At 39.7% G+C, this 19,676-nt stretch overlaps 1 protein-coding gene across 3 annotated transcripts in view; it reads right to left on the bottom strand.

Annotated features, from left to right (window-relative positions):
• Window positions 1–19,676, bottom strand: part of itpr2 (inositol 1,4,5-trisphosphate receptor, type 2) — a 96,217-nt gene that overhangs the window by 49,414 nt on the left and 27,127 nt on the right. For all 3 annotated transcript variants that reach the window (XM_021323347.2, XM_012876033.3, XM_036151131.1), the window contains 19 exons: window positions 17,170–17,421; window positions 16,950–17,097; window positions 15,277–15,424; window positions 14,602–14,789; window positions 14,382–14,505; window positions 14,231–14,288; window positions 13,978–14,143; window positions 13,645–13,779; window positions 10,901–10,987; window positions 10,693–10,818; window positions 10,482–10,604; window positions 10,187–10,387; window positions 8,717–8,968; window positions 8,505–8,630; window positions 6,872–6,994; window positions 6,490–6,610; window positions 5,336–5,517; window positions 4,291–4,433; window positions 2,273–2,381 (listed from right to left, as the gene is read on the bottom strand). In XM_021323347.2, coding sequence (XP_021179022.2) covers window positions 2,273–2,381; window positions 4,291–4,433; window positions 5,336–5,517; window positions 6,490–6,610; window positions 6,872–6,994; window positions 8,505–8,630; window positions 8,717–8,968; window positions 10,187–10,387; window positions 10,482–10,604; window positions 10,693–10,818; window positions 10,901–10,987; window positions 13,645–13,779; window positions 13,978–14,143; window positions 14,231–14,288; window positions 14,382–14,505; window positions 14,602–14,789; window positions 15,277–15,424; window positions 16,950–17,097; window positions 17,170–17,421 — 2,812 coding nt within the window. The remainder of the gene's footprint in view (window positions 1–2,272; window positions 2,382–4,290; window positions 4,434–5,335; window positions 5,518–6,489; window positions 6,611–6,871; window positions 6,995–8,504; window positions 8,631–8,716; window positions 8,969–10,186; window positions 10,388–10,481; window positions 10,605–10,692; window positions 10,819–10,900; window positions 10,988–13,644; window positions 13,780–13,977; window positions 14,144–14,230; window positions 14,289–14,381; window positions 14,506–14,601; window positions 14,790–15,276; window positions 15,425–16,949; window positions 17,098–17,169; window positions 17,422–19,676) is intronic.

Raw genomic sequence — 19,676 nt, 5'->3', positions numbered from 1 at the left:
GGCTTAAATCCAACGGAAAATTAAGAAACTGCTGGATTTGCCCCATTTATGCTACAAAGCATAGGCCACTAACCATTACCTGGTCATTTAATAAACTCTAAAAAAAAAAAAAGGTACATTCAAATAATGCACACACTGATGCTTATTGTGTTCATAGACCAAAAATGGTAAGAGAGCCTATGGTGCATTTAATAAACACAAAACTTTTCCTATTTTTCTGCATTGGAACTGCTGATTACCAACCACAGCCATTCAGGGAAAAATTGTTTTTTTTTGTTTTCCAATATCTGCATTTGTTTCCAATATCTGCATCAAGTGCTTCGAGTTGCAAGAAATCTAAACAAGGGCTATTTTAACGCAACCTTATCCGTGTTGCATTTTTGGGGGCAGCGTGTCGCCGCATACGTCAAACATTCGTCCAAAACAATTTTCTTCAAAATAAAACCTCCTCACACCTTGGATATCTTCGGGGCACGTCGGAGCAAAAAAAAAAAAAAAAAACATTTACACAGCAGCCCTTATCTGACAACGCAAACAAGCGCGGCGCAGGGCGACGGCACACGTTGCCCAGCCTGCCGCGGTCTGGGCAAACGCAGGTCAGGGTCTGGGTGGGACGAGACGGCAGCGAGATAGAAAGGGGAAACTGGGCGCAAGGACAGAATGCGACTGACTGAGACTAAGCATCAAACGAGCAGGGAGGGGGGGAGAGAGAAAGAGAGAGAGAGAAAGAGAGAGAGATGGCACAAAAACAGGAGAGAGTAGAGAGAGGGAGAACGTGAGGCTCCACGTGATTCTGGCTCAGCCACTGCAGGCTGTTACGTAACCGCACCCCCTGCCCTGTCTCCTCATGGACTGAGCAGACTCTCTCCAATCCCTCACTCAGCAGACATTGCCCGCTTTCTCCCCCCCCACCTTCCTCTCACATGCCTCCTCACATGGCTGCTTTCCTTTCTCTCTCTTTCTCTCTCTCTCTCTTTTCTCCACCCACTCATTGTACCCCAGGGGAGCCACCAGCCTCAGCTGCCTAAGCTGTCACTCTGTCTCTCTCCTTCTGTTTTTTTTTGTCTGTCTGCCTCTCTCTCCCCTCCCAGTGTCTGTCCTCTCCCTCCCTCCCTCTCAGCCTCCCGTGCTACGAAGCAGCAGCTCCACACTCAGGGCTGAGTGGAAACGGCAAAGAGAGGCTACAAACGCACTCGTGAACACCTACACAAAGTGACATTTCACATATTGTTACTGCACCGTCTGGCGTCTAGGATAAGCTGGGCTGCTTTTAAAAAAAAAAAGAGACTCTTTTTTTTTTCCGTCTCATCTCATCTTATCTTTTGCACAACTGTTTAGTCTGGAGGAAAAACTTCACTGAATGATAATAAAAAAAAAAAAGAAAAACACCAACGGGGAAAGGAAAGGCAATACTTGCAGCAATGCATTCGTATGACAGATGATTTAATAACCCAAGTTTTTGAGACAATAATCTGACTTGCAAACTACAAACTCAAGAGTCTTCCAAGAGTGCCAGCTTTCATTGCCTTCCCATGGATTTCCCAGCCTAAATGAGCAGTATTCAAGTCCAATTCTGACTCAAATTTAAAAGTATAAATATAAACATTTAGTCCAGACATCCCTACTGGGGTTAGACTTTAAATACAAAACCTTCAAGGAAAGGAAAGAGATTTTCACGCTGTATTTCTTTATTCTTATGCAAATGTGAGAAATACTTGACCCCCATACTTTTTCCAGACTCTGCAGAAACCCAGATTACTACAAAATCTTTCCCAGATAACCTTAGTGCACAGAAACATCCACAGCCACTGCTTTAAGCTCTGTTTACCAACTCCTGCTATTCACTCCTCAAGCCTCTGGCTGACAGGAGGTTCAGCAGGACACAGGGTCCTGTCCTCCCCCCTCTCGCTGCAGTATTGATTCGTTTGTTCAGTGCTTGCCCCCCCACCCCCCTACCACCTTGTCCACCTCCCCTCACTTCCCTCCTTTCCTTTTTCTCCTTCTCAGTGTGAGTGTGTCCTCAAGTGCCTCTCTGGCTTACGTAACGCCGGCGAACCCGCCGCATACTGATGAGGGGAATCTGGGCTCCGGGCGGAAACAACAGGGGAGAAGACAAGGACTCCACTGCACTCCACTGAAAGTAATGCCGGCACATGAAGTCCCACCTACTGCAAACCTTTAAAACGCTTTCATCTAAATTAATGCGTTTTGAAAAGGATGCAAAAAGCTAATTTAGGTTGTGTAAAACGAACAACTGGGGTGAAGGACTTACAGATTCCTGGAAACTTTCCTTCTTCTCCATCATCTCTCTGATGGTCTCCAAGATCTTTATGCACAGTTTTTCCTCTTGGTCCATAAGCTTCTTGGTGTGTGTGATTAGTCTGGCAGAGAGAGAGATCAGGGAAGTGCGGTTTCTTTTAATAATCGTTTCCAACGAGAGCAGCAAAAATCTCACAAAACAAACCAATGCATCCCCGTCCGCCAAAGTTAGTATGTTTTAAAAAAAAAAAAAAAGGGTTTTAAACCGTTTGATAGCATGATAAAAGAATAATGATGAAACAAAGCCAAAAAACATATTTTCACTTTAAAAAAGAAATGTATCTCTTATTTATTAAACTGAGATTTAGTTTAACAGACCAGAAAAAGTAGTGTTTATGGTAAGGTAGAAAGGTAAAACACATACAAGGTTTTGAATGTTTTTTACAAATAAAAATTTGTATAATGTGGGCTCCAATACGATTCAGACCTTACATGTCAATACTTTGAAGAACCCAGTTTTGCTACAACTGCAGATTTGGAAAATGCCTCTATAAACATTGGACATCTTAAGACTTTTTGCAGACGAGGCCATGTGTATCCGTTGCTCTAACCTGCTCCACTGTGACTGTTTCTGGTCGTTTCCCTGCCAGTAGCAGAGCCTTTTCCCTCCTCTAACTGGAACCAAAGGTTGCCCTTTATTTCGCTCCATCCGTGTTCATATAAGCTTTGATAAGCTTCTCTGTATTTGTGCGTTCACAAACACACGAGAATCCATCTTGCTCCGCTCCGGCTTCAGCTGTTTGTGTCCAAACCAAAAATGGTTCGGGCCAATCACGTTGCAATATTGTACTTTGAGGCGGGACATACCAGCAGTGGCGAAAGCAAGAGCGGTTGAGCCCAATCTTGGATTCTATTTTGTAAGAATCCACGATTTCTTCTTTGACAGTACAACAGCAAGAAGTGCCTTGACTAGTTTACCTTGTTGTGGTTTTTCATGGCACCTGCTGCTTACATTTTAATTTGATACCGTGATTGGCTAAAGCGAACCTTTGGTCGGCGGGCACTAGGTGTCGCTTCACCCAATCAGCTCAGAGAGTTGTGCTGAAATTCCCTCCTTTTCAAAAACGGATTCAAATAGAGCAGTCCCAAATTGATAATATGCAGCACTAGAGTGCTACACATTATCGATCTGGCTGGCCAGGTTAGGTATATTCAAGCTTTCACCACACAATCTTTCCAAGTGGGCCACACAGTGAGGTTTACATCCTACTTTACAGCCAACAGGCTTAAATCAGAGGCAACCGGACGTTCGCTCATGTGGAAGACACCTATCCAGGAAACTTTGTCAATTCTGGCGGCTCACACTTGTGCTCAAGTTTTCAGTAAAACTGAGCAAAAGATCAGTTGCCTCCGATTTAAACCTGTTTACCAGGATAACTGAGAATTTGCACAGGCACATCTTTTCTAACATGAGTGCCTACTGTAAATGTTTGCCGTCACCCCTACGTGGTTTTTGGAAAACTGAAAACAGGAATTTTAGTTGTTTGCTTCCTGTCTCTCTTTTATGAAGGCCGGGTTTATGGATGCACAACCAATAGTGGCCCTGTCAACACAATCGCCCACCTGGGCTGAGGCTCTCTGCAGCACCTCCAGAGTTCCCATGGACCTCTTGGCTGCTTCTCTGGTTACCTGACAGTTTAGGTAGGTGGCCATTTCTTGGTAGGTTGGCAGCTGTGCCATAGTCTCACCATTTTAGAATAATATTTAAACTGTGATTTGAGAGATGCTCAAAGCTTGAAATATTGTTTTATAGCCTAAACCTGCTTTAACTTTCCCCACAAACTTCCCACTGACCAGTCGGCTAGGTTCATTGGTCTTCAACATGCTGTTTCCTCACTAATGTTCTCTATTAAACCTCTGAGGGCCTCACAGAACAGCTGCCCTTTTGAGATTAAATTACGGACAGGTTGAGTCTATTTAATAATTAGCCAACTCCTAAGAGAGACTGGATTTCAAGGCACAGCTACGTACTTGGACATGAAGGCTCCACTCTTGCAGCGTATCTGCGTACCCTCTGGAAACAGCAGCTCAGGGCTACGCAGAACATCCACCAGAACAGAAAATTCTGCCTGGACCTTCGGACAGAAGTGCTCCTCCAAACCCGACACGACCCCCTAAGATCAGAGGAAGACATAGAAAAGTCAACAGTGCTGATGAGAAGGTATAAAGTCCTTATAAAGTTGTAATCTATCATCTGGCTCTGGACAATGTAGAAAAAAGCTGAATGATAAAATAGAAATCATATTGATCGATATCGATAATTATCGACAAATTCATAACATATTTTAAGTGCAGCCGTGGCCATTTTATGCTTATACTTAGCAACCCATTTTTAAATACAGAACACACAAACACTGAAATCAAACTAAACCCTTTATTCAACCAACTTTTTACCAAAAGTGCAAGTTTAAAAAATAAAAAAGAATGTGTGCTCTCTATGAAGGTGGTGGAGCTTGGTTCCTGGGTCTGCGTTTGTGATTGGTCGGGAGGATGAAATGACTAATATTAATCTACCAAATCTGATTAATTGATTTTTTTCCTCCTTTTTGTTTCATAAAAAAAAGGAAAGAAATTATTTTAAAAAAAGTTTCCACTTAACAATATTTTGACAATACATTTGCCTAAACATATATTCAGCACCACATGCTGTTCTCTTCATGGAAACCCAATGAGTGTATTGGCAAAATAAAATCCAGATTTTCCAATAATGAAATCTTAAAGAATTCGAAATTCGAATTATTCGATTATATCGATTTATCGCCCAGCCCTATCGTCCAGGCCTACTATCATCCAACCTGTATTTCATACAATTTAAAAAGATGCTAAAGTCCTTTTTTTAGAACCTGCCACTGTGGTCCTGACAAACATGTAAACAACTAGAAAATATGTTTTAAATGTTATGTACATGTAAGAATGTTTATTTCAAATGGAGGCCAAAAGCATACCAACGCCACACTAAGCGGGTTCATACTCTGCAGCATTAAGACTTGTACTCCGAATAATGAACTAATCGCACCTGCAGTTTCTCAATGATGTTCTTGTAGTCCGGGCTTCCCAGAGGCTCTCTGCGAGGCCGTGAACGGGCAGAGGTCCTCCAGTCTTTCGCTGCTCGCTGTACCGCGTTGGTGTGGACGTTAAGAGACAGAGTGTTGACCTGACTGTCCAGATCGACCGGGATGGGTATGGAACGGGCCTTAGCTGAGAAAAGAAACCAAACGGAGATAAAGGCTTCAAGTAGTGAACAGCAAAAACGACGTAGATGGTCATGCACATATCTGCATATCTCACAACTGACCTTTTTAGAACAGCTTTTAATGTATGATTAATGTCCTGTTTTTATGCTGTCCAGTTCTGTGTATGTGAAGTATATTTTAGTTTTTTTTTTTTGTCTTCCTACTTTATATTGTTTGATGTACTTAACTGGCCTTTTTGTAATTTAACTTGATTCTTGAGTTTTTAGAAAAGCATTATACAAATAAAATGTATTATTATGATGTATGCATTTACCTTCAGACGTTTATACACAGAGACCATGGGCAAGCCTGTCATATTAATTTAGGCCTTTTAATGATGAGCATAATGCTTGTAAAACAAATGATCGCTATGGCTTCAACAGGTGGGTCTTGTTAAAGGATAAATGTCCTTTAACAAGACAAACCCTGACCTGACATATGTATGAACCATGTGGGCCACCGTCAGGTCATCAGAGACGGCTTATTAAGTGTTTCCCGGGCAAAAACTAAGCAATGTGATGCAGGGTTAAGTTTCAGTGCTCCACAGCAGCTCACTGAAAACTTAGGACACGTGTGCAGAACCAGCTGGTACCTTTAAATCAGAACTGAAACCACTTTTGTCAACGCCTTTTGATCGATCTGACAAATAAGCTGCTGTCTGTTCTCTGGTGAGTGAGTGAAAATTGGATTTGGATAGAATCTTACCATTTACCATTATCTAATGCTTTTTTGACGTATTATAGTCTCTTTTAAAGCAAAACTTTATAAAAGTCTGTTATCTTTTTTTATCTTTCCTTTGATGTCCTGTAAAGCACTTTGCTTTTTCTTGTGTATGAATAATGCTATATAAATAACCTTGCCATGGCTATTACAAAAAAACTCTAAATATATTAAAGCGTATTAAACTTTTTCTCCCATCAAGCGTAACAGGACTCACCCACATCAGCCAGCGCCTTGATACAAGTCTCAATGTTGTTCTTCTGAGACGTATTGATACCCTTAAGGCTGTAGATTCTGAAAGCTGACTGCAGCAGCTTGATGAAAGTAGACTGGTTATTCTGTAAAAAGATGGGGGGGAAAAAACCCACAAGATGTTCTTTTTTTATAAAACAGTAAAATATAAAAAAAAAGTCTGGAGAACACACAAACAGCGGCACTGATTGTACCAATCTGTGCAGACTATACAAGAACACCTGCAGCAACCGCTCTGGGTGTAAAATATCTGTTGGGAAAATCCCAAAGAGAAAAGCAGCCTGTGGTGAAATACCGCTGCCATGGAGAAGCGAGAAGCTGCCCCTAGTTGGACAAGAAAAAAGTACCTGCAGCATGGAGTGGTTCAGAGAGAAAGGGGATTCGAAGAAACTCTTGATGATGGCCATCACTGTTTCTGTCACGTACTTGGCTAGAGGATCTAGGCGGCTGCGTTCCCCAGTCTTACACATCTGTAATATAAAAAAAAAAAAAAAAACGAACTTAGTCAGTCCCCTCTTCACTTTGCTGAGGTTCACTTCTTGAACGGTGCATTGCAAGAGCTTTCTAATCATCATCATCTTACCCGTTGTGCATAATTTTGAATTGGTAGCAAATATTATGTCAAAACAAAAAAAAAATACTTTTACAAGTAAAAATCTGAAAAGTTTTAGGAGAATTTCTTTTGCCATGAAGACCAGGGTTGTTGGATGCACAATAATACCTGTCCTGTCAAAAATGTCTTTCACATGAGCTAAGGATCTTTGCAACTCCTCCCTGACTGCTTCTCTGACCTATGCTCTTTGCCCAGCCCTGCTGCTTAGGTAGCCATGTCTATCTCCGTTTGTAGCTGTGCCATATTCTTCCCATTTTCAGATGTGAGATGTTCCGACCTTGGGAAATTGTTTTACACTACAAAAACAGAACTAGAAATAGGCAAAATGTTCTTAAAATCGGTGTATTTGTCCTTGATTTGAGCAGGTAAATAAGATGATTTGCCAATGGAATAAGAATTTTCCACTTAAAATAGGAACAATTCATCTCAATCATCTTATTCCAAGTGCAGGATGTCTAATTATCTTATTTTAGGGGTCAAAAGACTCATTCCATTGGCAGATAATCTTATTTACCTGCTCAAATCAAGGACAAATACACTAATTTTACGAACATTTAACTTATTTTTAGATCCGTTTTTGCAGTGTATAAACTGAATCTGCTTTAAACTTCTCAAAAAACTTTATCCCTGACCAGTTTAGTGTGTTCTCCATCTCAATCACTGCTTCTGCATAAGTAAAGTTCTAACGTGGCCTTCAGAGAACAGCTGCATTTAGGCTGAGACTACGTTACTTATTAGGCGACCTGTGAAGGCCACTGGTTGATCCAAATGTTATCATGGGATGTCAGAGTAAAGGGAGGTAAATACCAAGGCCCACTAGGGCTAAACAGTTATGGAACAAATGTATCATTATTGCAATATCACTGTAAGCAACATACATTTTGGAAAGAACTGCCAGCTGCTATTTCTTTAAGTACCATCCATAAAAAGTTGCAGCTGAAAAGGAAATGTTGAATTACTGTTTTTTTTCTCTCCCAGCAGCTGGATAGACTACTCATTATCTGGGGTCTGCATTTGTAATAAATTCAAAAGAAACACATTAACACTGTTTACTAATACCTTAATTTGTCAATACTTAAGTCATATTATTATCCCAACATTTTTCAATATAATCATATATTTTCCTAATATTGTACAGTCTTAATTCCAACCACACTTTTAAGAGATTGTGCACGACTTTGTGTTTGTCTATTTCAAGTCCCAATTAAACCAACAATGAAGTTTGGGGATGTAATGTAAAAGAAAATGTGAACACATTCAAAGAATAGGCTATGTAGGTCAGCAGGTTAAATGTTGCTGGATGCTAAAAATGTAACCACCATTAGAGAAAAAAGAAAAGTGTGACCTTTCAGTATAACATTGCTTACAGTGTCCATGTCGACCAGGAAGTTTTCAAATAGCCTCCAGATATGAGAGGACGTGTAGATCTCCTTCATCTCCACTTCAGTGTCCACATAGCAGTGATTCACAAAATTCACATAAGATGTTTTAACCTGCGGAGGACAAAGACTTAAGAAATGTTTCCGGGGAAAACCTAACATACAAAAAAAAAAAAAAAATCCTAATATTGAACCATTACCTCTGGTATACAGTTCACATCAGTAACCACTTTAACAATGTCATCAAGCGGCAGCAGAGAGTTGCACTTCAGCTCAGTGTAGACGTTCTTGCCCTCGGTGCAGGCAGCCAGCAGATCCACCAGCGTGTTGTGGTACGCCAGGGATCCGTTCTCGTCTGCCCGCTCCTCCTCAGAGGCCATCATCTGCAGCAGCACCAAGAACGACGACCGGTCGTTGTAGAAGACCAGCACGTCCTCGCCAGCGTTCACCAGCTGGATGAAGAGACAGACGGCGAAAATAAAAAAAAGGAGTTTTTCATTTCATATTTCTACACTTTCCAGAGTCAAGGTCCACTTAAAACAACTTCAATCTGTTCGAGAAGTTGTCATTTTTTTTTGTGAATTGTTCAGTGGTCAGGCTATCATTAGTTAAGCGATGGAAAATAAAGGCTTTGAGATGGATGGATGGATGGATGGATGGATGGATGGATGGATGGATGGATGGATGGATGGATGGATGATCAGAGGGATAATTAGACATATGAATAAAATTACAAAATTAATGGATAGATGATGGAGTGATGAGTGGATGACCAGATAAATAGACAAATTATCAGAGAGATTAAAGGACAGATGGATGGATGATCTGACAGAGGGATAATTATTGATAAATGGACTGACAAATTAATGAACAGATGGATCAATAGACAAACAGACAAGTAATCAGGGGCAGAGTAATAACAGCCTTGCCTTGTCCATAATACAGGCCTTCTAAATCATTCTAAATGTGACAACAGCATCCCGTCAACATACTAGTGACCGCACTAGTATGTTGAATCCTAATAAACTCCCAAAAAATTAAAACATTTTATGCTACTTGAAGTTGTCTTTCATATAAACGTCTTGACATTATTTTTTCCCACAAGAGGTTAATAGCTAGTTAAAAGTTACATGCAGTTATAAGTCAGGCTAAAAACTAACTATATATTACCAATATAAGCAAAGTGTGGAAATGTTGAAACATTGTCATTGATAGAAACCAGTGTTATAGATAGATAGATAGATAGATAGATAGATAGATAGATAGATAGATAGATAGATAGATAGATAGATAGATAGATAGATAGATAGATAGATAGATAGATAGATAGATAGATAGATAGATAGATAGATAGATAGATAGATAGATAGATATGTCAGGAAGGGGGGGGGAATGTTTCCTTCTTCAATGGGGGGGTGGGCGCAACGGAAAAACATTTGAGAACCACTGGATTAATGGATATCTCCGACTTCAAAAGTCATATATTCGCATCTTCACATATGTCTCATATATGCTTTGCAACGAGGAATAAAAGTCTGAAAATACAAACTATGCTCATTTTTAATCCTGATAAGATCTTAGTTAAACGCAATCCATTTACAAATTCTTCGGCGATGTGAAGGACCTCGCACTACAAAAAGCACATATATACACAAGGTCTAACTTCTCACCTCAGTCATGACTTTGTCCTGACATTTCTTCATGTACATCCGGTCACACTTCACGATGGTTTGCAAGAACCTGAGGTACTGAACGCGCCGCCCGTGCGTCTCAATGCAGTGGACGAAATGCTGGACCACGCGGTCGCTGACCTCATTGCACAGCTGGTTGTTGTTCATGAAGATGTGACGCATCGTCTCGGCTTCCAGTAACTGGTTGAAAAAACGGACAAAAGGGGTTTAAAAAAAGAGCGCGTTTCAAACAGTTTATACCAAGTATTAACTCAGGACGTTGACGTTAACAAACCCCAGGAGTGAGAAAGAGGTTCAGGTGTTTGTGGAGCAGAACTTGATTTTCAGGGTTTCCTTTGCAGAAGTTTTGCAAAAACGTATGAGCCATCTTCATAATCCCAATCATCTTCTCGTCGCTCTGAAAGAAGCAAATAAAAGCAGAGACGCTTTGATGCAGAAGGACCAACAATTTCGGTGATGATGAAGATTTAAATGATGGTCCTCACCTTTTCATAGGGGATCTGCAGGAGGTCCAGCACCACGGTGTGGGCTCCCATGTTCTTTAGCAGCCTCTGCAGCTGCAAGCGGTTCTTCTTATTCACAGCACACATCTTACTGAAGCGCTCCAGGATCTAAGACAAAGACACGGGAGTCTTTTCCAGAAAAGTACTGAAACACGGAGTCTGAACAACGAAATGAAGATGTGAAGCTCACCTTTGTCAGTAGGTCATAGTTGTTTTCCTGGGTACTGTCCATCTGAAGTTTGTTTTCCAAATCTTGCACCGGACTCAGGACAGCGTCCTGACAGAGAAAGGTAGGAAAGTTTGACAGCTTTCCAAAGATCAATACAGATATTACAACAGCATGCTGTCTGTAATTACCAGTAAAAACATGTGGAGAAAGGTCACAAAAAAGGTTGATATAAAAACCTAGTAGGTGTGCTTTCTAAATGAGAAAAACAGCACACAGCAGATTCCCGTTTAGACATTCATTATCCTGAAGCATTGAATCAATATGAATTCATCAAGAACATATGCAGTACGGTGCAACTAAAATATTGAGTCTGCTATTATTTCTGTACATTTTGCTTTCATTTTGTCATATTTTGCTTAGTATTAGGGACAGTCCAATCCAAAGGACCAGCATTGGGTCCTGATCAAGGTATTTTTAGGCAAGGAAAGGCACATTTGTTTGTACAGCACATTTCAGTACAAAGACAAAGGCAAAGTGCTCTACACGATTAAAATGTAGGAAAATAAAAACAGAAGGAAAGCAAGCTGGAATAAAATGTAGAAAGATTCAAACAAAATAAAACATGGGAAAATGGAAACTAAAACTACAAACTTAACCTAATGATGTTTCAGTAAAACAGTTTGTTTAGGATTGCTTTTGGCTGTTCTAGTTAAACATGTTTTAATCTTGATTTAAAAGAACTCAGGGTTTCAGCACTTTTATAGTTTTCTGGAAGTTTGTTCCAGATAAGTGGAGCATAGGAACTAAATGCTGCTTCTCCGTTTTTGGTTCTTCTTCTGGGTATGCAGAGAAGATTTGACCCAGAAGACCTTAGTGGTCTGGAGGGTTGATACTAGGGATGGGTATCATTAAGGATTTATCAATACTAGGCTACTACTCTTAGCGATACTCCTTATCGATCGCTATTTTATCAGTAACATTATCAGTACTTATTTTTTTAATCACACAAAAACAATGATCACTGACTGGTTTATTTTTTTAAAACATTTGGAACAAAAGTAAACAAAATAAAAGTACAATTATTTTTTTATAGAAATAGCGCAATAAAAACATATAAGTAACTATGTATAAACAAAAGGCTAAAGCACCATCTTGAGTAAAACGTATGCTGTAGGAGAGAGGAATATCAACACTGACAAGACAGAAAATGATTAAAAACACTAAATATGCTAAAAAAAAAGAAGTCTATAAAATAATTTCAAGTCTTAAATAGTATTTTACCTGAATCCAGACATGTACATTTATACATGTTTCTATATTATCAATTTTAACCAAGAGATAGCAGAGACACCCACAGGTGAATAAATGAAAGAGGCTGCGTGTGAATCAGTTACAGGGCAGGATTTAACTGTAGCAGTCTCAAGAGAAAAAAAAAAAAATCATTGCCCATTAAATGTTATGTTTATAGTATATTTATATCCCGCTTTGTAATCTAGAGGAAGTTTTACTCATGCGTGACTCATTTTCAGTGGGAAACAGACGAGTCGGTCTCGTCTGACTGACTGCCTGTCAGAGCTTTCGAAGTGGGTGGGGCTCACAGCTGCAGTCGCTGCAGACAAACTCAGAACGATCAGTGCTTTTATTAGTTGCAAAAGTCTCAAGCAAAAATAAATAAATAAATACAACATTAAAAAAATATCACTAGATTGATTGCTTGTCGCTTTTGAATGAAAAAAGTCACAAGAGCGGTCTGAAAAGTTGCTAAATAGTTGGCAACTGTGTTAATGAAAGTAAGCGAGGCAAACGTGTGATGTGAGAGCAGAACATTAGTCCCTCCCACCAGTTCCCTCTGCGTCTGTGTTTCTTATGATCTTCTTATTTTGCAGAAAAAAAAGCAAAACCTGACATCTTTAGACTTAAATGACTGGACAATGCATGCAAGAGCAAGCAATTGTCACTGCAGCAGTAATTTGTGCTACGCTACCCAAAGTACTGTTGGGATGCAATGTCTGGTAGGCTCTAATCTTTTGTAGAATACACTCTGGATGCCAACAACACGTTAGAGCAGTTGGACTTCCTTGCAAATTTAATGTGTGGGATAACCGTAACAAACATTCCCATCCCAATATTCAACAACGATTTCCTAAATGTTTTTCTAATATCGTGCAGCCCAAGTTGTCACATTGTATGGGGGACCAAAGGTGCCAGTATTAAAACAAAGTAGTAATAAAATGACTTTTCAAATAAACCAGGAACCTTGTGAATTTTTCAAATGTCTATAGACAAGTTAATTTAAAAGTATGCTGCAGAATGTCAGTACGAATATATATTTTGTAATGGTGCAATTATCATTGTCTAAAGTTTAGTGGTCCCTGATCATTTCTATTTATCTGAGCTACAGTGAATGTTTCAAAAAGTTAGTTATTTTATGCTGCACCGCAACAATGGAGCCATAAAATAAATACTAAAATGATTATATTTCTTTTCTAACATGTGACTTTCTATCTAATTTAGCAAAAACAAGAGTTATGGATGTATACACATCCATAACACTTGTTTATCTTTTTAAAAACAAACATTTTAGAAATGCCTTTTGTATTTATTCTAGTTCTCTATGATACTGTGATGCTTGATGTTAAATTTGCCGTGGAGGAAAAAAAAAGCAAAAAGAAATCTACGGTGGCATATACTCCTTCATAGCACGGTACATGCATGGTTAAACATCAGGAAAACATCTGTATGTTGGGCTCTTCGCCCTGCATTACCGCCAGCTCGTCATTGTAAATCCCACTTTTCTCCACCCACAGCTCCGACTTCTCCACAATCAGACGCAGCTTGTCAAGGTCTTCCTTGATCTGAGTATAGTTGTGTACATCCTGCTCTGACACAAGGAGCTGGACCTAAAATACAGAAAAAAGGATGTAAAAAATAAAGCTTCAGGGAACGACTGCATGGCAAAACGTTTAACTGCATCCATTCAAGCAATACCAGTTTTTTATTTGAGTCGAGAGGTCCCTTCCCTAATCCAACAATAACTCTTTCACAGAAAATATAATTGGTAATGTCGCACTATTTGAAATGATGCATCTATTGTGTACCTGCTTAAAGGCCTGCAACATCTCAGCCCTTTGACTGAAGTGTTTGAAGATGAGCTGCAGCGACCCAGACACCAGAGGCGGATAATCTTGCATGATGAGATGAATAAGAACCCTCAGAAACGTGCGTCCACCTTCATCGTCAAGCTCCAAAACACTTAATTCGGAGCTAAAAAAAAAAACACAAAAGTAGACTTTTCATGAATGTTTGAGAGAGTGTGTGGGGAAAACAACGGCCAAGCACATTTTCACCAACCTTCCTATAAACATGCTCTCTGCTTTCGCTGCGATCTCATCCATGTCCGGCTCAGAAGCTAAAGAACCGATGATTAAAATACGGCAGGCGTTAACATCTAGTAACATTGATATAAACCTGCAGGATGTGAGCAATCAGGGACAAATCTCACATGCTATTGGAAGGAAGTCAGCGAACGAGCAGGAGCTGTCAGGAAATGCATTTTCTCCAAACTCTTTCTTGTAGATGGACAACAAATAAGTGATCCTGTAGTCCAGCCTCACACTTAGGATGAACTGAAAAAAAGTAAACAAAGATTAGAGAAGAGCTCAAATCAAACAGGCGGAAAACAAACAGAGACGGCTAATAAAACTTTCGCCAGCAGTTCGTACTTGCAGGATCTCAATGATCTTCAGCTTGGTGTCCATCACCACCACGTCCTCGTTGTCCGGGGCGATGGCCCCCTTCCCGTTAAGCGGGGAGGGGGACGTCTCCGACAAGCCGTGCATCACGCCCCGGCTCATCACCATCTGAGTCATCATTTCGCCGACGCCGTGGATTGTGCGCATAACGTTGTTTCCTAAACAGGACAGCTTTCATCATTTTTAATAGCTTACAGCTGGTGAAACATTAAAAAAAACAGTTTGAAACATTCAAGGTATAGCAAAGAAAATATAAATATATTATGCTTTACACTTTTCATGAATGAGCAACAACAACAACATTATCTTTTAAGGATCCACATATAATACATAAAGAAGAAAAATATAATTTCCCACTCAAATTTGTCCTAGACATCCTCATTAGGCCTCAATGTGTATGCAAGTTAAAAGAACACTAATAAATATAAAATGTAGAGATGATTTCAGCCCTGATGCTTTTAAAAACTGCTGTTCTCCCTAAATTTCTCAGATAAAAAACAGACAATTAGCCCTCACCTGCCATTATGTTATTACATCATTCATACCGGCGTCGGTTTTTAAGTACCCTTGGCTTCAAAGCACACATGTACACCTATTAAACACACAGAATGGCTTGATAAGAAGAGTTTCACTGCGCGCACTGACCGGCCTCGGGGCTCTTGTTGAGCTTGCTCTGTAAGCCAGAAGGTTGCTGGACAATGTCGAGGATGGCCAGCAGGGTGCGTGTGAGGCGCAGCAGCTCACTGAAGTTGTAGAAACCAAAGTAAACCAGGTGTCGGGCCAGATTCACCACCTGACAGGGGGTGAAAAATAAATATCGTACGATTCAAGATGTTGAAGAAAGCCAAAGAAATTACACAAATATTACAATTACATAACCTGCCCTTTTTTGGTGATGGAAAGGATACTACAAGTATCAACATCCCTTCTCATTAATGGATTGAAAGCAACAAATAAAGCAAAATGTCCTCTAGTGGAGTTATCTTTTTTTAAATCACACAAATCTTAAAGCGTGCTAAGCTAAAAGGCTGCAGAAGGAGTTGCAATTATCTATTATTCTGTTTAATATTATGCTTGTAATTTTCCTTTTAAGTTGATTTATACTTGGATTACATGTCAGCTTGTCTTGTATCAGCTAGCATACCAGCTTCCACTGACCAAGTAGGCAGCATATCAGAATTAATTGAAAGTTTACATGCCCTAATGTGCAACTATTTTAACAGACAGTGGGAGCATAGAATGAAATCACATTTTTGTCTTATCCTATGTGTTCACAGCGTGAGAATGCACAACAATCAGTACCAAATTCAAATAACAAAAGTGCAAATTACATAGATAAATACTTTAAATGGCGGTGCAACTAACTTTCTTAATGCACTGAGCTTTTAGTTGTATTCATTTTTTGTAATATATATATATATATATATATATATATATATATATATATATATATATATATATATATATATATATATATATATATATATATATATATATATATATATATATATATATAAAAACCCTTACAGTTGTGTTTTGATAAGCCAGAGCTATATAGTGTATTCAAGCACTAGACCAACATTTTCCTTAAAATACAGTAAACGTTTCAAGGGATTTAATATAATAGAATGCAAATAAATACTTTATTAATAGCTCTAACTATGGGCTAAACATATGGTCACCATATTGGATTTGGGGAAGAAAAATAATCTATGAATTTCTCAGTAAAAAAAGGTGTAGATGTATTTTGGTGAAATATTTAATAAAGTATATCCAATCAGGAAAATTAAATGTGTATTACTGCAGGTTTCACTATGTTTTCAACATGTGGTGGTCCTATCAGATGTTGAGGTTATGTACTTTCCGACCTGGAATTTTTGGGAATCTTTCTGCTGATTTTGTCGAACCGGAATAACTAAAAAGATGCTGTGCCAGCAGATAAAAATGACATACTTTTAAGCTTTTTTTTTTATATATCATTATGCAAAGGTCCTGTTGAGATGCCTTTTTGAAATTCTATCTGTACGGGGGTGAACGAAAATACCTGCAATTACATAAACTGTACTTAGCAGTGCTGATTAAAATGCAGGGGGTTGAATTCAAGAGTTAATTAATTACAGCTCTTCTTTCAAGAATCAACTCAAACGGAGAAAAACAAGAAAACTCATCAATGCCAGGAATTTATTTTCATCCGGCTGTATTCTGACAGAGTGATAAACACTTCTAATGATTAAGTTTAAAATCTGTAAGCTATTTAGCCAGTGCAAATTATAAAGTCAAACAAGACAGGCTAAAGGGCCTACAAAAAATACATTTACCTCTAGCGTGAGTTCATTCTTTTCTTCGTCCCCAAACGGATAAAGCTGGCTGACCACATCTTTCAGATAGTCATCTACAAATTCCATGGTGCTTTTGAATGTCCTCTTCATGTCCTCTCTTGAGTTTTCCTTTGAATCATACTCGAACCTGCGCAACAAACCAGAATAAGTGAGAATGCAGTTAAAAACAAGACCAGTCATTTCACATGCAGATGCTCACTCTCTGATGGAGATCTTGGAAGGGATTTCGGTCCAGAGACGTGCGTAGCGCACCGGGACCACGGCCTCCTGCGGTTCGCAGTCCACATGCATGTGAAGCATGAGGCGACAGAAGGACGCTCTGAGGTTGTAGGGCAGGCAGTCGTCAAACATGCAGCGCAGGATCAGATCCACGGGCAGCTGGGTGGAGATCTGGTTGATGGCTAAATACTGACGATCCAGACACATTTTGGCAAACAGGTTCAGCTGACACCTGCAGAGGAGTTGGGGGGGGGGGGCAAGAGGAAAGAAGACACAGGAAGCATTTTAGCATGCGTTTGTCGACATGCGTTTGTTCCCTGTTATGCAGATGACACCCAGCTATATCTTTCATGTAATCCACATTCTACACTCCAACCCTCTTCCCTTACCACCTGCCTATCTGAAATAAAATCCTAGTAAACTGAAAAGAGCTTCCTAGTAGAAACCAAATCTAAATTATCCAAAGCTGACAGTTTCTCCCTTTCACTAGATTGTCGTATAGTTTCCCCCTTACCTCAGGTTAAGAGTATGGGTGTCTTCCTTTATAGCACTCTATCCTTTACCTCTCGCATTATTAACATCACCCTTTCTGCCTACTTTCATTCACACAACATTAATCGTCTTCGTCCCTCCCTTTCCCTTCACTGTGCATCAATTCTTGTCCACAGCCTTGTCACCTACCGCACAGATTATTGCGATGCCCACTATACTACGATTTTCTGCTTTTGCAGATAAAAGACGAGGAATGTGGAAAAAAACGTGGAGAAATCTCTTGTAATGGCTTTAAACCTGCGGTCCTATGACCCACAGTGAGACAGGTTCGAGGATCACAATTTTTAGCATCTTGTAACCAAGGATAACCTGCGATCACTATCTGGCCGTGTCACATATTTAGAAAGAATATCTTAAGGTGTGACAGCTGCTATGACAAGCATCTAATCAGACACTGTAAGACAATATGAAAAAAAACTGAATAAGTTTTGGATTTCTGCATCAATTTCGGTCAGGGATAACCTGTCCTGTTTGCTCCAATCAGACACGAGAAGCATCGCGGGTTGTGAACAGGTGCGTCTTCATCAGCTATGTGCAGGTCGGATTGGATGCCAGTCACAAACTGCTGACGACCTTCATTATTGTTCTCTTGTGGTAGCCTAGACCAAGACTGAAAGATAATTGTGACCCGAGCACATTTTCTTCTTGTTGGGTTGTTACCTTCTTGCACCTGCAGCGGACTTTAATGCACTCAACTAGAACATTTTGCCAAACGTATTATATTATTATAAAAACTTATTATAAAATTGACATTGTATTAAACTGATTCATCGAAAGAGAACTCTTTAATATATTAGTGGACTATTTTTTTGGTAAATGTATTTGATTGTGGTTTTATTTCAGGTGGATTTGGGACTGAAGAATAAAGCATGCAGCCAAACAGCTGACTTAAAAAAAAAAAAAGTTAAATCCAGTCGGTGCTGTAAATGGATGTCAGACACTGATGAAGTTGCCTTTTGTCGTACGTTATAAGCAGTTTAGTAGCAAACGGTGATCGCACAATGTGCTCACATCAGGCTTTACGTTGTACCAAAGGTGATTAAATCAGCGTCACACAGTGTGTCAAGAAATTGTCTTATAAGAAGGCCATACCTCTCTTCTCTACAGCCTTCATCAAAAATTCCTACAAGTGGTTCAGAACTCAGTTGTTCGCATTATGACCAAAACCACGTCATTTCATCACATCACTTCAGTCCTACAGCAGCTCCAATGGCTCACGGTTAGATCCAGAATATAATTCAATATTCAAAATCCTTCTGTGCACATTCGAGCCCATCGCCTTTTCAGATATTCTTCCCATCGCTACTCATTCCTGCACCATTAACTCCTCCTCTTCTGTTCACTTCATTGTTCCTCCTTCTCACCTCAACATCATGGGGAGCAGAGCTCTCTCCCACTCTGCTCCCACCCTTCTCCCTTCGAATTATCTCCCTTCAGACATCTGCTACCCCGACACACTCTACCAGTTCAAGTCTAGACTCAAAACCAGCCTTTTCAAACGTGCATACTCTCTTCGATTGCCGGTTCACTGTAACTTTAACTGCTTATTGTTTTATCTCAATTGTTCTGCTTGTTCCGTACAGTGTCCTTCAGTGTTCTAACACCAGCAGCAGCCAGAACCCTTGATAAAAGGCAGGATGGGTGACAGCTTTCATGTTGTTTATGCCAAAGTCTGACCATATGCTGCAGCTGAAACTAATCAGACCAGGCAAAGTATTTCTGATCTATTACAATCCATAAGGTTGTACATCATTTCCGATTCTCAGCTGACAGGAAGGGCAGTTGGTGTGGTCCTCTTCTGCTACAGCCCATCCGTTTCAACATCCAACGTGTTATTCATTTAGAGGTGGGATTCTGCGTACCTTGGTAGTGAAAAGTGGTTACAACCTGACTAATACTGTATTTTATCATCTCTAAACAATTTCCTCTTACATA

This window comes from Fundulus heteroclitus, chromosome 2 (assembly GCF_011125445.2).
Source record: "Fundulus heteroclitus isolate FHET01 chromosome 2, MU-UCD_Fhet_4.1, whole genome shotgun sequence".
Taxonomy (NCBI): Eukaryota; Metazoa; Chordata; class Actinopteri; order Cyprinodontiformes; family Fundulidae; genus Fundulus; species Fundulus heteroclitus.
The sequence above is the reverse complement of the archived record's forward strand: the minus strand, read 5'-3'. Positions and strand labels throughout refer to the sequence as shown.